We start from the raw sequence: 18,411 nt of genomic DNA on the forward strand, positions 1-18,411 counted from the left end.
AATTCAGATTGTAAAAGTGCCCACGGATTGCTCCACCCACCAATTCCTACTCTGTCCTCCTTTCTACCTTGTAAGGTTCTTTGATGTTGCAATTACCGCATAAAGTAATCTAATTCTTTGGATCTTCTGATGGATTCTCAAATTTAATTTTGTATACTAACCGATATTTCAGATGTTTATCTTGCCCCAGTTTGGAAAAGGTGTTGAAATGCTGAAACCTTACCTTTCTATTTTGGAAATGTAAGCATTCTATAGATTAAAATTTATCATACCTGTAATCGGGGTGTTTTTGAAGTCCATTATTAGTTTAATCATTTTCTGGTGTGACCCAGAATGTTAATTGGTGAGTTGATCCTTCAGAATTTATAAGAGGATTTAGCTCCAGCCACTTAATCATGGAAAAAGCTGAGTCTTGCCAATATTGGTAATCAGACCTCTCAATTTTGTCCCTATTATAGTAAAATAAAACTGGCATGGTTCATTGCTGTAGTCTCATGGTGAGCTGGAAGAAATCATGTCCAGAGTTGCAGAAACCATATTTAATATGTGACTGATAACGGTTTTATTGTGTAGGTGTACATGTAGATTTGAACCAGTACTCTACTCGTTGTCATTAAAAGGTTGCCACTAAAAGAAGGACTAAATTAGTTTATTGCGGCTAGCAAAAGATGCTGTGGCTTCTTGTGGTGGGGAACTGCAGAATGTGTAGGCTATTATTTGTTTTTCTTGAAGTGGGAAAATTATTCCAGTCCCCTATATGAAATTGGATTTACTATTTAATATACATCACAGGAAGACTTCCCATAAACAGTAACAGGGTACAAATAAAACTACAGATGCTGCAATCAAAGACTAAGCCAAAAATGTTGAAAGTACTCGACCATCTTAGTAGCTTCTGTGGAATTAGAAACCAGTTAATGTTTTGGTTTAAGGACAAGTAACTGAAGTTGACAGAGAGCATTAGGTAGAATGAAGGAAATGTCTGTAATGCAGTGAAACAATGGACAGCCATTGAATCAACAGTTAAATTCCTTTATAAATTTAAGAAGGCACATCATTTTTCAAGTGGGAATGGTGAAGCCTGCAGGACTTCTCATGAATTCTCCAGCTTCTAATAACTTGTTCTTCAGTTATATCAGGACTCTCTATTTACAAATGACATTTCTTCCCCCACCCCGATCAGACACACCATATTGTGGCCTGCACGATGATTCCCAGAAAGCCACATTAGCAACGTGTTCCACTGACAGTGGGTCTTAACTGTATCAAGACTGGCTATTTTTTCTCTGTTACTGATATTTATTTTTTCTGCCTTTTGTCCTCCTCCATCATCTGTTACTTGGACTAACTAACCTTCTCTCTTTCACAATTCCAATGAACTGGAAACATTTATCTGATTTCTCGTTCCACACTTGCTGCTTGATGGGTTAAGTTCTTCCAGTATTTGTATTTTTTTCCATTACTATTTAAAACTGATGCAAGAAAGCCAATTCAAAATACAGCATCAAAAATAATTACATTTGCAGAGGCAGCAACAATAGATTTTTTTTTAAATCGGTCTAATTCTATTGATATCGTTAAATGACTGCTGACTAAATGGTGGAGCACGTAGGTTGTTTTGTAAATATGTAGTGCCCTTTCAGCAAATTTTCTTAAATATAGTTGGTAGCTTTTGGCAGCTAAGAATATGTGATGAACTTGTTTATTTATGTATCTTGGATTGTTACAAGTTTAGTAGATGTTACCATTCCTTGCTGGTGTAGTAAAATTAAGTAGGATATTGATCACTTGGACCATTTGGGAAATAATAGTAGTAACCTTATATTGCATGTAAAGCTGTTCAGCTGACTTTCCTTTTTCCAAGGAATTGCTTTTGCAATTTCAGTTCACCAGAAATTGTTGTGTATATATTTATATACGTTCTGTTTAGGTTGAATATTGACAAAAGATTTTTTTCCAGTGGAAGAAAATAGTCAATTTCTTCTTGGTGGAAACAGCTCATTGTAAATGCTGTCATGCTGAATGTTCCTATCAGGTACTGTGGCAATTTTATGGTAATTGAGTTCACCTTACTTGTTACAATGTTAGGAACAGGATTTTAAAACAAGGCTCTAGGTACAATTAAAAAAATCAGCATAAGCACAGCCATAAATCTTAATATTCATTTTATAACTTGACAGCAAGGAAGGCTATACACTAATTCAATTGTTCAGTAGTTCCATTTAATATGGGAGAATGTATCCAACCTGAAAGAATGAGTGCTAGTAAAAATGTTAGAACCCCAAAGCCCCCCTCCCATGCACAAATAGCAGCACCCTCCACCCACCAAGCCAAACAGTAGCAAAGCCTTCCAAGAAAGACCATGATCTGCAGTACAACTCTAGTGCCGTTGTTAAGTGCCAGGTGTTAATTTACTGTGATGTGCCCAGAAATTCAGTGGATGACATTTTTCCCCCCATACCTCATATGTGAAATTACTGGAATACTGCACAATTACAATAGATTCAGGGTCAAATCATACCCATTCCAGAATCTCAATCAGTCATTGTGAATCATAAATTTCTATTTCACAGATAACTGAATTTCACTTAAGACATGTGTAATGATGTCAAGTATTCTTCACCGAAGGATTTATGGAAGAAAAAAATTACCTCACATTGTTCTGTAGTATGTTTGTCTTTGAGAGCCCTCAGCCTAGTTGGCTGTATTATTTGCTAGGTTCTTATTGAGATTACTTCCACATTAAGATGTTTTCTTACCTGTTTTTTTTCAAGTTGTCAATCTGCTGTTTATCTGGACTGAAGGCTGAACTAACTTGAAATAACTCCTGCACCATCTTTGCTTTCTCATCAATTATAGCCCCTAGCAGGTGGAGGAGGGTTATCAGCTCACTGACTCCAGAACTGATCTATTTACAACTCGCTATCAACTCCCAACTTTTACAATTTGTAGCCTTTCCTGTTTGCATCATCAGGTTGCAACCTCAGACAGACTTGGTGCTGTATGAAACACCTTGCTCTCATAAATCATTGGATCATTTTCTCTGGCTTTATTTCACTTAAGTCGCCAATGAGTTTCTAAACCCTGAACGTCTATTAGATTGATTATATGAAATGGTTGTACACTTGTATCATTAGAGAGTAATGACAAGATTGGTCAAAGTGGTGTGGTGTGTTGTGGAATGAAATCATAGACAGATGTGTCAATGGTCAAGTCTCAATCGATAAATTATTTGAAGAGCTTGTTCCAATAAGCACTGCTGCTTCTAACCATGTAAATCCTCACCGTCCTTGGCTCTAAGAAGGGTAAGCCTTGGATATCTGGGCTGTGAATCCACTAATTAGTTTACCTCCTGTGTTCTTTCAATCGGCCACCTGTTGGGTACGAGAGATTTGAATCAGACCTCAGGTGATTATTAGACCAACATGAGAAAAAAGACGTGTGTCGGAAGTTTAAAGCCCCTCAATCCAATGGTGCAGTTTTAAAACTTAGCAGAGAGTATGCATTCACAAGTTCAAGGCCTCATCTCCCAATGTCAGAAAAGAGGATATGCCTGGGATCTCAAGAACAGAGTCATCTGCTCTTACAGTAACTTCAGAGAATCTGTTTCTTGTCTGCTGGAGGGAACGACATCACAAAGATCCTCACCCAACACCTCCAGAAGAGCTGCTCTGTATATTTCCTCTATTAAGAGACACAATCTACATTTGACAATTCCAAAAGGAATATCAAGAGTGGTATCAACCATAAAACATCGCACTTTTTTAAATTGCTGCCTGGGTTGTCTTGGACTCTCAGTTGGAAGAACCCTTCTTGAATTTGGATGTCCTCAGAAATTTGTCTGCATTTACTACAGACCCATTCCTTTTGCAGGCTGTGTTCTAGCTAGGCTGTGTCATTGCCTAATCTTTTTCTCATTCTTTCTTGCCACAATATTCTACCTCAGCTCCAACAGGCTTCCCACTGGAGTGAAGCCAATCTACAAAATGAATGGGAACTATTCACCCTACGTTGTCCTCCAGAAAGAGCATCACTCAATTTCTGTCCTCACGCTACAGGACTCTGCTCATGCTTCTGTACATTCAGAGGCTGAACTCCCAAGTCACCATCAATTTGCTCACTGAGATGTAGTAGGTAATGTTTCATACATTCAATATCTGCAAAACAAAGATCCTCCTACTGTTTCCAAACAGCGACGAATAATGGTTATACCCTGGAAAATGTAGATCACTTAGAGCCACATAAGTGCCTCTCAATGAAGATATACAATTTAACACCTCATCCAATGTCTGAGAACAGCTATTATTGCCATCCTCCTGTATGCTTCAGAGGGCACTCAAACCACAAGAGAGGTACTATCAAGCAGGCCTGATACAGCATTTCAACCTGAAATATCACCCAAATCCTTTCCTCCCACAGATATCCTCCAGCAGGTTGTTTGATACCATCAGTACTGTTCAAAATCCTACAGATTAACTGCAAGGGTACCCAAAGCAATGCTTATATCCTCTTCCAGGCAACATCCCAAGTAGAAAGGTTCTAACCACATTCAGCAAAATCTGATGGTTGGACAACTTTGTTCACATGCACACCAGACTTCCAAAATGTATGTTTCATTCTGAACTAACCATGCCAAAGATTTCCTGTAGGGCAGAACACTAAGTATTTTTATTGAACACCTGTTACATAAGTGGAGATTTGACAAACCACCTCAAATGTATCATCTGTACTAGTGAACTGAAATCTTGACAGCCAGATATCTGTACTTTTCTCTTGCTAAAACTGCCTTTGTGTAGTGTCCTAAAGCATTCCTGTTTGGCTTAATTGCATTTTACATCTCCTAATCACAGTCTCCAGTCCCAGCCCCCTTCCCCCAACAACACTGATAAACAGGCACAAGTAATGAGCCAGTTTCAGATCAGTATATATTTCTGTTGTTAACATTTTGATTGTTACTTGGAATTGAACTAAGGTTACACGAAGATGGTTGTCACTGAAAAACATAATGGTGAAGGTGGAAAATGTTTTTTGTTGAGGTTTAAAGAGAGACATCACCAAATCTGCACTGACCATCAGGCAACCTTTTAACTAAATCCTATCCCGAAGCACTTTTTCTCACTGTTTTTGCATCGGCAAGACCCCCCAAGATTCTGCCACTCATCTACACATGGTGGAGGGGGCAGCAGAGTAAGTTGCAGTGGCCAATTAACCTACCAACTCAAATGCTTTTGGCTTTGAAAGCAAACCAGAGGAAACACAGCAGTCGGAAGGTGAGCTTGCACATGTCACTGGAGGTTAGGATTGGACCTAGGTTGCTGGAGTTCTGAGGAAGCAGCTCTACAAGCTGCCCTGCTCCACAGCTCACCATGTTTATTTTCCTTTACCCTTCATTAGGCACTTTCACAGTTTCATGGCTGCTTCATAGGGTCTGATGCATTCAGCATCAGATCTTCAGGAATAAAACCATCATGGATATTCTCACTCTCCAAAAAATCCTCCCTACTTTCTCACACTAGAGCATTCAATTCTGTTGATAGTCGCATGTTTTATCATCTTATTTAAAATTACACATGTCAAGCCATTAAGTTTTCTACAAAAAAAGGTTGCCACTGATAATCCAGAAACAGTAATAAGTTTTGTTAATGCATTGTTTATATATAATTTATACTGATTTACATTGTGCTCAAAATAAGCTTAAGCCATGTTTCATAAAATAAAAATCCAATTTCATGGAAACCATTTTAAGATTAAGATTCAACTCAGCCTTCAATATATAGTAAGTGAATCTACAAAACAGCGCAAGGGCTTTGAAACAAAGCAGTTTTTTACATGTGAGATAAACTTGAAAATTGGATTCATAGAACCATAGAACACTACAGCACAGTACAGGCCCTTCAGTCTTCCAATGTTGTGCTGACCCATATAATCCTTTAAAAAAAGTACTAAACCCACACTACCCCATAACCCTCTATTCCTTTTATTCCCCATCATGAATGCCTTCTATCAGGAATGTTAGTTTAGGCATTCAGTTGGCTATTGTCAATGATTGTGTAAAATTGATTATAAAATGAAGCTGTTAAAAGTAAAATGTACTTTTTGTAAGTGAAAAATACCTTTTAATGCTTAGTTGAAATTAGGAATTAATAATCTGTGTTCTTTAGCAAGAAAATATTAATTACTTGTGCCCCATATTTTGTGTCAATTTCTATTGTCTCTTCTGTTCCTTCCATTTTGCAACTGAAAAGGTAGCCAAGCATACTCTTTTCAGTAGCCTCCAGGCTCAGACCATGATAATATGTAAAATAAATAAGCTTTTTGGTCTGTTTGCCTGTTTTATCTCACAGTCTATCAGTCCCTCTGTGGCAGTCTCTGCAGGCAATATCAGATATGTTTCTGAAGTAAACTAATTCATCATGGGAACTTTCCCATCTCATCCCATGCTTGAAGTTCACCAGAGGATGACTGCATCCATCACCACTCTGTTTAGCTAGAGGTATCTATCTGGTAGAAAGAAGGGAAGCAAAAGAGAAGTTGGATATATTTCTCAGTTCAGCAAGGGTAAAAATGAGTTTTCCTAGATGTTGAGCAGAGTAGTTGTAAAAACTACAAGTATCTTCCAAATTATGGGCAGAGTGGCGGTTAATTGGTTCATAACCTTTCACTTGAAATACTTGTGGTTGAATGCTAACTCCACAGTTCAAGATTAGAAAGAGAAGGAATACTGAGTAGATTTCAGTCTTTGTTGTTATTTGTTGGATAAGATTCAGTAAATATTTTATGAATGTCGATTACATTTCTGTACTAATCTGTAATCTTTCGTTGATTGTAATGGTGAAGCATTGCCATACTTTGAACCAGTTCCATATAATCGGCTCATCTGATTTTTTTTGGTTTAAGTATTAGGACTGCTTTATTCAACTTAACGATTTGCTGAAGCACACCCAAAAAGCAGTTTTGGGGAGAGAAGAAATTGACACAAGATTGTTGGTCATTTCTGCAAGGGCATTGCATTGGCTTAACAGAGAAAATAATGTGGGTTGACTTAAATCATTCAAATTGTAAGCAACTTGAGTGAATATATCTAATTTAATTCTGTGCTTATATGTCTTGATTCTGTGTAACCTTCAATACATTCGCATTACATTTTTTCCTTTTCGTTTTGTGCCCCATTCTCTGGCTGTCAATGTGGTCCAGCTTCATTTCTGAGCCTTTCTTGGTAATGCTAGTTCAGTGAGTAAATTGCCCCCATGTCTTTGGTATTTGATTATTATCTCTCAGATAAAGTAACCTCATCTGTGGCCTTTAGCTAGAAAACAATTAGACTTCTTTGCAGATTTCTATTACCTTTTCACTCATCTGAAAGATCAGATGATTATTTTCTTTCTGACTTTAAACTTTGATGCAGGTTTTGCATTCTGAATGATCAGTTTTAACAGTATGTTGAGAGACTGTTACTCTCATGAATTTGGCATTAAAATCCATGTAAAGCAGCAAAGGTGCTAGACTTGTGCACAACTGAACAACAACGCAGATCTGATGCAGTCAGGCAGAAGTGAATTTTAATACCAGACATTACTTTCAACACTGAAAATTTAACTTAACAAATACAGAATTTCCTTCACAAGTTTAGTTATTCTTGGAGATGAAATGCTTTCTGAATTTTTTTCTAGAACATTTAACATTTAGAATTGACAATTCTTGGTCTAATCAATTCTGGTTTTTGTCCTTCAGTCTATTGAGAAGCTGAACATTTTTTTTCTGCTCATGATTTCTGCAGATTCCCTAGAGAGGGTATCACACCAGATCAAATAACTGGTGACAATAAGTTAAGCTTTCCATGAGCAGATGTTAATATACTGAACAGTGAGCACTATTTATTTGTTGAGTGTAATGTTCATACTTCAGTAAGTTACAGTTAAGAGTGTAAAACAAAAATTAAATGCCATCTAATAGTCTGAAAATATTCAGTATGAATCAGACTATATGATACAGTATGCCTTTGGTAATGGAATGCAATTCCTTGGGCAAATCCAATTTTAACCAGCTTTTAATGCATTTAAGATGAAATTGTATCAATTTGGCTGTTGGGATCAGTTAAATCAGATTTATTCCTTCCTGTTTCTTTTTTTAAGAGTCTGAAAGCTTTGCTGAGTAGCTATGTTCTACCTATTCCATTTACTCTTTCAATTCTTCTTTCTAATCTGCAGCGCCATGTTGGTCTAAAATGTGTTCTTAAATTAATTGCTTTAAAACGCACAAAATATTCAGGATTCCTACATGGTTATTTGTAGCTTTCTTTTGTGGAAATCGTTGTATTGTCTGGAACATCCAAGTTCAGTCACTGTTTAAGTTTAACATCACATACATTTTTCTTTTTGTTTTAACTTTATGTAGCTGAAAGCCTGTGGTGAGTGTATGTTTACTGGAAATGTGGCAATGGGTGACAGATCATCATGAGGGAAAATTAAAGCCATCTGAGAAATGACAACACACACCCAGCAGAACATGGAACTGAAGTTGACCGGTGTGGCAGTGACTTCCAGATTCAATATAATAGCACAACATAGGAGAAGCGATTTTAAAACTTCCTTCACAAGTGCTTCAATGCCATCAAGAGATTTAACTATTTAGCCAAAGAAGATTCATTGCCAACAACACCAAATTGCCCTTTGCAGCAAAGATCAGTTGGAGCAATCATCTTCGATATGGTTTACCCTGGCTTATTTTCTCTATCAGTAAACAGAAATGTCTATTGTCCCCAGCGCCTTAGTACATAAACTGTGAGGAACAGGGTTTTAGTTTTTTATGTTGAAAATACTTTCATTAAATCATATTTTTAATTGTCCTTTATTTCCTCCAACCCATCACTGTTGTACAAAGCAAATCTGATTAAGATCACTGGATTGTACAGTTCTAACCTAAAGCAATTGAACATGTTAAAGAGCAAGTACAGCATTAACTTCTTCATGAACTTATATTATGAAAGATTAATAATTTTAATGGCAGGCATCTCAAAATATTTTGCTGTGTTCAAATCATATCTGACCTAGCATTGCTAATCATTTGCAGATGGGAGAAGATATTTGATCAAAATCTTGGTATCATAAAGTATGGTGGCTTTTGCTTCAGTAGTATTGTTGTACTTAAACTATGAACCTGCACTTGAATGAAGCAAAAAGGTATCAGGAAATATGGTTATGCTTTAAATTTACTGGAATTAATTTCAAGCAGTGCTTCTGTCCCAAAGCAAAATTGTGTCCTTATCAGCCTCCGCAAAATTAATTTGTATTTTTTTTTACAAAATACCACTTTCATGTCCATTTTCTGGAGTTCAGTGTGTTTAAGATGTTAGGTCATGAACTATAAAGGAGACATTGGAGCTGAGATTCTTCGTGGTATATGAAAAACTGTCAGTGTTTCATTTTTACAGGACTGCAATAACAAGGAGAGTGAAATATTCAAAAGCATGATTGTGGGAATTAAATATTACCAATTTTACAAACGGTTTAGCATGAAGATGTTGGTTTCTTTGATTCATATGATATAATACTGACCCAATCCTATGAAGAGTTATTGTGGAGAAAATTAAAAATTGTATAAGACCCCTTCGTGCAGTGATTCAACAGTTACAAATTTGTACTTAGATTGAACTTTAATATGTTATCCCTGGCTTTTGCTTGTTTTCACCTTTGGATTGTAATTATTATTTTTAAATCATTGGTTTCCTTTTGGAGAAATTTGCCATTACTTAAACTCCAAAAACCAAAAGAATAAATTCAGCTGCTTCTGTGACTGAGGTCAAAGTAACCCTGATTTTATAATTAAATTTCTGAAGATGGCAGGTTACTGCCATTTTGTCACCTGCTTCCTCAGTGGTGGGACATTGCAACATTCTGTGCAGTAGCTTATTTTGGCCATGTCTCTCTAAGCAGTGCTGACCTTGAGCAGCTGGCAGCCCTGAATTTTGTAATCAGCAGGCAGTAGTTAAAGATTTAACAGATGTGGTGTAATTATAAAATTGGGATTGTTGGATAATTATTCCAATAAGCAGTTATTAATTCATGCTGTGCAGGACATTAATGCCATAAAATGGCTTTTGAATCAAAGGAGTTGGCTGGTAAAGAGGATTTTTTAAAATATTCAAATTATGTACAGACATCTAAGCAGCAGTATTGTTACCCAAACTTGTCTGCATAAATAATTTGATAGTTGCTCAGAACTCATTCATTAATAATGAATCACCTCTTTTGTAGAGATTTTTAATAGATGTCTTGATTGTTTTGATGAACAGTAATAATCCCAGTAAAAGTGCACTAATGGGCAAGGAACATAGCTGCTTCACTAATTTGAGTCTCAGTTTGACTATTGTAAAATTGTTTAAAAATTTATTTCTACTCTTGGTCAAGGGCTGTGAATGCTGTGTAGACACTAAGCAGGGCTTACTAGTGTATATCTTGTTCTGAACTTTAGATATTTCTGATGGTTAGTATTGGATCTATATGTATTGATGGGTGTTTATTAATTTTCTAGTTCTATATTGCAGTACTTGAACAACATATATTTCTATGTGTACATAACTGTAGATTCATAAGCAAGTATTGCAACTAGACACATCATGGTACCAAACACTAGGACTATTGTGCAAAAACTAGACTGACCTCATAACAATAAGAGTTTGTAAATTTACCTGGGCTTCCAGTCTGTTTTTGGGTTTTTTTTGCCTTTATTTGTACAATTGGAAATGATCAATAAACAGAACCTGATTAACACTATTGTGCAGATTATTCCAAAGAACTGAGCTTAACAGTGCCAAATGCTTTTAGTTTGCAGGGTCATATACTTGAAATTTGGATTTTCACTTATCCATTACAAGAACCACACCAAGTCTTAAACCCTGTCATTAACTTTTCTATACTTTCCACCAATAAATCTGAGCCTCTGTGAGTTTCATGAGGCCATTCCCACCCCACAGTTCAATACAAAAATAAGCTACAACACAACTTAATATGAATTAATTTTTGGCCTTTCTTGGCTTTCTCTTCCAATTGACTTAGATCAATGAGTAAAATTGGATTCCAAAATTCTTTCCTTTTTATGGAATTCTTTTCCTTGGGTTATAAGATCTCAATAATCCTGATTCCACTCCTGCACTTTAAGGTTTAATTAAAGTTGTGTAAAATATAAAATGTCTTCATAATTTCATTACAAGAATTCCATCTCGAGCATTTTTGAATTTAGTGGAACTAGTTTGTCCAATTAATATGATTCTAATGTGGTGGTTTGGAGAGTTTATTAGGTACATTATTTAAATATCTAAACTAGTTTTTTTGGATAATTTTAGTGAACAAGCACGCCAAAGTTCTCTATGGATATCAGATTTCTGCCCCATCCTTGAACATCACTTCTTCCTTCATTCATACTCAAGTTTCAAATCAGTCTGCAGCAAGTCAAAGCAAAATGTACATCAATTTCAAGTACAATACTGCAGAAGAAAATGCCACAAAGGAAATTCTTAACACAGCAATCCTGTCCTTGGCGCATCAGACATAGCAGATAGCAGCCAATGTTGATTGCTTATAGGTAATAACTGCCATAGCCACTTAAAGTTGCAGTCACTTCAGCCGAGAAGCTGTGCAGACTGGCCTTTTTCTGCTTGTTCATGTCCTGAGACTGTCCTGCTCCCATGATCAGCTGATGGTTCCCATGATGGTTCAATATGAATTCTCGGTGTTTCAAGTGAAATTGATAATCAAGTGGTACGTTGAATAGCATCCTTTCAATTCATGTATCATCTACAGTCAGAAATTGGTGAACTCACTATTACTATGTGCATTTTATATAAAGTTTTTGAGATTTGGACCACAGCCAAGTCTTACTGTGGGAAGAGTTTAATGCATACTTTGCACTCTATCTGAGCCACATTATTCATTCAGCTGCTGGAAGAATGTTAATGAGGTAATGACCCTTCTGGCAAAAGGCCCAGGTAGATGAGAAATGTGAAGAACCACAAGATGTATCATAAGCATATGTTAAAGGTAATGGAGTAAAATTAGGGAGATAAGCTATTGCAGAAAGGCCAGGATTAACTTTCTATATCTAGCCTATCAACGTTCAGAAGTTAAAAGGGGGACCAAATGAGTGCACTTCCAATGAGCTGGATGATAGAAATCATAGTTTGGTCAGACCTTTCAGACATCTTAGGGAATATTGGATCACCTTCACTGACCACATGATGATATTGATAGCGTTAGTGACAGCAATTTTGATAGCATGATAGCTTGGAGTAATTAGAAAAAAAATGAATGTTATAAAATAAACAACTGAATGTGGGAATATAGTACATTCAGAGATATGAAAACTAAAAGTGAAGGAGTGAACTGCCACCTGGAGAGTCAGACAAGGGCGGAGAGCCCTTCAGGTGAACTGCTGGTAGGCTTGTGGGAGCTGCAGACGATACTCAATATCAACAACAGCTACTGAGATGAATGGTCATGGGTGAGCTAGCTCAGATTTTGAAACTACAGGTATAAATGAAATGGGAGAGGTTTTCTTGAGGAAAGGAGAGTTAGGAGTAATTAGAGGAGGTCTGTGCTTTAGGCAATGGAGGTATCAAGAAAATCCGGAGTGGCTATTAATATACAGTATGGAGAGTAAGGGCAAAGAACCTCAAAGTGAGCATTACGAATTGAGATGAAAATTAAAATCTTAAGTGTATAAGAGGTTCTTGGTTCTGAGGGAGAAAAGCAATGAAGGTGCTACAGTGAGAAAATGTGGCCCTTTTTTGATGGCAGAAAAAATAAATGGATGTGAAGGTTAAAACATGGTCAATGGTAGTGTGCAGAGGAAGAGAAGGAGAATGGTGTGATTAATAGTGCAGTTGCTCTGAGGAGAGAGGTCAGTGCAGGGGAGGATAGGGTGGCTGGAGCAACAATTACATGAGGTGAAACTCATGACATTCATTTCATGTTTTTCTATTCCCAAAATTATAATTTCTAAATTCTGGGAAAATATGAAATTGCTGAGCAATACCTAGCATGTCTAAATCATTTTTTACTTTGTAAACAATCCTTTTCCAAACAAAAAGAATAGTCAAAAAGTGATTTTAGAATTGAGATAGTGGGGAAGGAATATCAAAGCTGAAGACAATTGAAGGAACAATGCTTTTGGATAAGTGAACTTAAGGTTATATGAATGGTTTGTGTGAGAGAATCTCAGTTCTCTGTTTTAAACAGAAGAATTTGAAAGTGAAACATGGAGTTTAAAATTTGATGTGTGGCCAGAGTGGAAAGCAACATAGGTCAGGGAGTGGAAAATTCATAACTGACCAGCTCTTGGTATAATCTGAGACACAGGGCTCAGAAAAGAAGAGAGGTAGTGGCTAGGCTTTTCAGCTTGTGTCTGTTTCACTACTTGGCCCTTGCTAATCAATGCATCTGTTGTGAAGATGTGTCCACAATAATGTTAGAGGGAGGAATCATCATGCAGTTTTTATGGAGGCACTCTTCCATTGTGTTGAGCATTAGACATTATCTTGAATAGTTTGGACTGAGAACAGATCTAGCAGCTCTAAACATGATGTTCATGACTGCAGCAACAGTGACAACAGAAGAAATTCACCATTTACTAATAGTATTATCCGCATGTTGAAATACCACCCATTGTGGCATCGAATCCATTAAATGTTTAGGCTCCTAGTCTGTTGAAACTGCAAGACTGTACACTATGCAACTGTCACAGCCTGGTTAGGTAGCCACATATAAGTAATTCTCCAACTAACATCACAACAAAATTATGCAGTTTTGGCAGACATTCATGAATGGTGAGGACAAGAGAAACCTCGTGAGAAAAGGAATATTCATAAAGATTGCATCTTCAGTGAGTACAAAACTTAGGTATTTGTAAAAGTCTGCAACAGGAAAAATGGAGACTTACATTATCACAGAGACCAGTCCCTTTGATTCACTCCACATGCTATGAAGAAATGTGATATTGGCTGCAACAAAGGTTAAGGGGCCAGGAACAATCCCACCTATGCTTTGAGAATTTATAATTGATCTAGCTGCACCTCTCATACAGCGGGAACATTGGCATCCACACATTGATCTCCCATTTATACAAGTAAGTACGTACTTAATCTGGACCATTACCATCCAATTTGTCTTCTGTCAATTATCAGCAAATGATAAAAAGTGTAAGAAAAGTATCTAACCAGTAACCTTACTGAAGATGAGGTTTAGTTCTGAACATTCAATAGACAATAGGTGCAGAAGTAGACCATTCGGCCCCTCGAGTCTGCACCGCCATTCTGAGATCATAGCTGATCATGCACTATCAATACCCAGTCCCTGCCTTGTCTCCATATCCCTTGATTCCCCTATCCATCAGATATCTATCTAGCTCCTCCTTGAAAGCATCCAGAGAATTGGCCTCCACTGTCTCCCAAGGCAGTGCATTCCACACCTCCACAACTCTCTGGGAGAAGAAGCTCTTCCTCAACTCTGTTTTAAATAACTGACCTCTTATTCTCAATCCATGCCCTCTGGTACTGGACTTTCCCAACATCTGGAACATATTTCCTGCCTCAATCCTATCAAATCCTTTAATTATCTTTAACGTTTCAATCAGATCTCTCAATCTCCTCAATTCCAGCGTGTACAAGCCCAATCTCTCCAATCTCTCTGCGTAAGACAGCCCTGCCATCCCAGGAATCAACCTAGTGAATCTACGCTGCACTTCCTCAATTGCCAGAATGTCCTTCCTTAAACCTGGAGACCAAAACTGTACACAATATTCCAGGTGTGGTCTCACCAGGGCCCTGTACAAATGCAAAAGGACATCCTTGCTCTTGTACTCAATTCCCCTTGTAACAAAGGCCAACATTCCATTTGCCCTCACTGCCTGTTGCACTTGCTCATTCACCTTCATTGACTGGTGAACTAGGACTCCTAGGTCTCTTTGCATTTTTCCCTTACCTAACTCTACACCGTTCAGACAATACTCTGCCCTCTTGTTCCTGCTTCCAAAGTGGATAACTTCACATTTGTTCACATTGAATGACATCTGCCAAGTATCTGCCCACTCACCCAGCCTATCCAAGTCTCCCTGTATTCTCCTAACGTCCTCTTCGCATGTCACACTGCCACCCAGTTTAGTATCGTCAGCAAACTTGCTGATATAGTTTTCAATGCCCTCATCTAAATCGTTGACATAAATCGCAAAGAGCTGTGGTCCCAATACAGAGCCCTGTGGTACCCCACTAGTCACCTCCAGCCAGTCCGAGAAACACCCATTCACTGCTACCCTTTGCTTTCTATCTGCCAACCAGTTTTCTATCCATGTTGAAACCCTGCCCCCAATGCCATGAGCTCTGATTTTACTCACCAATCTCCTATGTGGCACCTTATCGAATGCCTTCTGAAAATCTAGGTACACAACATCCACTGGCTTACCCTCGTCTAACATCCTTGTTACACCCTCAAAAAACTCCAACAGATTAGTCAAGCATGATTTGCCCTTGGTAAATCCATGCTGGCTCGGCCTAATCCTATTACTGCCATCAAGATATGCCACTATTTTGTCCTTAATAATAGACTCAAGCATCTTCCCCACGACTGACGTTAGGCTAACAGGGCGATAGTTCTCCGTTTTCTCCTTCCCTCCCTTCTTGAAAAGTGGGATAACATTAGCCACTCTCCAATCTTCAGGAACTGATCCTGAATCTAAGGAACATTGGAAAATGATTACCAATGCATCCGCAATTTCCTGTGCCACCTCTTCTTGAACCCTCGGGTGCAGACCATCTGGACCCGGGGATTTATTAGCCTTCAGTCCTACCAGTCTACTCATCACAGTTTCTTTCCTAATGTCAATCTGTCTCAATTCCTCTGATATCTTATGACCCTGGCCCATCCATACATCTGGGAGATTGCTTGTGTCCTCCCTGGTGAAGACAGATCTAAAGTACGCATTAAATTCTGTTGCCATTTCCCTGTTTCCCATAACAATTTCTCCCAATTCATTCTTCTAGGGGCCAACATTGTTCTTAACTATCTTCTTTCTCTTCACATAGCTAAAAAAGCTTTTGCTATCCCCTTTTATATTCCTGGCTAGACTGAGCTCATACCTGATTTTTTCTCTCCGTATTGCTTTTTTAGTTAAGATCTGCTGTTCCTTAAAACTTTCCCAATCATCTGTATTCCCACTCATCTTAGTCCATACTTCTTTCATCCTTTGGTCCAAAATCTGAATTTGAGTGATGTAAAAGTGATTGTCCTTGAGATTAAGACAACTTCTGACTCTAGCAAAGTGCCCTAACAACATTTTCGGGGCTCCTCAGTTGTTGCAGTTGCTGTTTTTAAGGACTGGTGATACGCTGGAATAAACACAAATGCAATCAGTCATCTTCAGCAAAAGTAATCTGGCAACAAAGAAAATGGAGAACTGAACTGGGGTTTTCATCGCATTCATAGTTAATAATGTATTTTTTTCATTATGAAGATTGGGGGGGGGCTCCTTTTTTTAAGTTCACCAAACAACGTTATGTTTCCTTTACAATGCTGCATCCTGTCTGTTTCAGATACACATTTGATCATTTGCAAGTTCTCGCAGCTGCCAGCATTTAACCATGCAGCTGTATTCTTGCCTAGCAGCTCTGAAAGCATCATTCTCAATGCAAACAGTACTTCTCCACCACAGGGTGTGCTGCTGCTTAATGAATGTACTATATGCTGCAATGTTGTGAGTCAGGTGGGAGAGTTTTCTTTGAGAATCTGGGCATGTTGATGAAAAGCAGTATCTGTAGGAAATAATTTTACAAGACTCCCTCCAAGATCCTGGCAGGATGTTGCCATAATGACCTCTTTGAAGATTGATCTATAAATTCCTGCACATTTGGAAGACTGGAATATAACAAGTCCCTGTACTTGCTCTGTGGACTCTAGGAAAAGAGGTGGTGTCCTATCCTTGAACTTGGAGATTGGGTGGCCTTGCCAATGTAGCAGAGAACAGCAGCAGCAACCTAGAATGATTTTGATAATAGGAAGTTGAAAAGATCTGTGGCTCTGACCCTATCTATAATTTATGGCTAAGACCAGAAGAAATGAGCAAATTATTTTTGTACTCCAGAGGTACAAGAAATGAAAAAAAATATTCTTACACTCCAGGACAATCTATTTTTTCCAGCTGCATAACATTGTTTTGGTTTGTACAAAGGAACTTCAAGGCTCACTTTTTGATGGATAATGGTATGTAAATAATGTTTGTTATTGTGTACTGCCAGCTAGCCTAAAATAGATAGTTTTGTACTTTTATTCCTACTGGAGCTTATTCTTTCCCTTGTTATGTTTTTTTTTCCAGCTGCATGAGAGTGATCTATAAATTTCATTGGGTTTGTGGCAAATTAACACTTGATAGACCCATCTGGTACCAAGCCTTCTTTCTGCTCCATCAGCATCCTCCCTACAGCACTGTCAGATACCACATTGCACGACACTCCCAAATGAATGCCATGGTTCCCATTACAGTGCTGGTGAATTATAGGTGCCTTGTCCCCAGTAAAACATGGCACAAAGCAGCAGGTCACTGGAACCCTAACATGAAGTGTATTAACTGGTCACCATGCTTACTTCTAGATGCTGCAGTGTAGGACACAAGCAACTGAATACCCTGGGAGTCCAACAATGGAAGTTTGGAACTTTTTCACGTTTCTCTTCTTTCAGGAATGATCAGGCATATTGAAGTACTGTACAGGAGGAGAGACATTTCTCTCCATAACCAGGTGTGTTTCCTCACACACCCCATGTGCTGATAACTTACAAAAAAATGCTCTAAGTAGGCCAAACAGCATCTGTGGATGCCAATGTCTTGGGTTGAAATCTTGCACAGAATCCTGATAGAGTTTTGACTCAAAATGTTGACATACATTTTCCTCCCACATGTTGCTTGACCTGCTGGGTTCTTATAGCATGCTGGGGTTTTTTTTGTTCCAGATTCTAGCATCTGCAGTATCTTTTATCTTCTTACTACTGCTGCTATTGGCCATAGTAAATAACCCCCTTCCCCAAGACTTGTATATTGGAAGGTAGGGGAAAGGAGAACAGAGCAGTAGGGAGTTAAAGAGTCTGACAATAGAAAAACTGGCCTTTTGATACAGGTCTTTCAGCCCACACAGTGCATGCTGACTATTATTCACCAGTTAATCCCAGTTTCCTATGTTCAACCTTCAAGTCCTGCCTGACATGTACTACTGTAGCTGCATCAACCACTTCCTGAGGCAGCTCCTTCCATACAACTCACGATCTTCTGCACAAAAAGGTTGCCCTTCAGATTCCTTTAAAATCTTTCCCATCTCACCCTAAAATTACACCTCCTAGTTTTGGACTCCCAACCCCATGTAACCATCCATCTTATCTA

General features: G+C 38.1%; 1 protein-coding gene across 4 annotated transcripts in view; it reads left to right on the forward strand.

Moving 5' to 3' along the window:
• The window catches only part of LOC132381224 (ankyrin repeat and SAM domain-containing protein 1A-like), a 496,261-nt gene that overhangs the window by 460,344 nt on the left and 17,506 nt on the right, over window positions 1-18,411 (forward strand). For 2 of the 4 annotated variants that reach the window (XM_059950559.1, XM_059950566.1), the window contains one exon: window positions 8,395-10,769. The exons of the other annotated variants lie outside the window; for them this stretch is intronic. In XM_059950559.1, coding sequence (XP_059806542.1) covers window positions 8,395-8,398 — 4 coding nt within the window. In that variant the 3' untranslated portion in view covers window positions 8,399-10,769. Of the gene's footprint in view, window positions 1-8,394; window positions 10,770-18,411 lie in introns of those variants that run through there. 4 annotated transcript variants of the gene reach the window in all.

This window comes from Hypanus sabinus, chromosome 25 (genome assembly GCF_030144855.1).
Source record: "Hypanus sabinus isolate sHypSab1 chromosome 25, sHypSab1.hap1, whole genome shotgun sequence".
Lineage (NCBI taxonomy): Eukaryota > Metazoa > Chordata > Chondrichthyes > Myliobatiformes > Dasyatidae > Hypanus > Hypanus sabinus.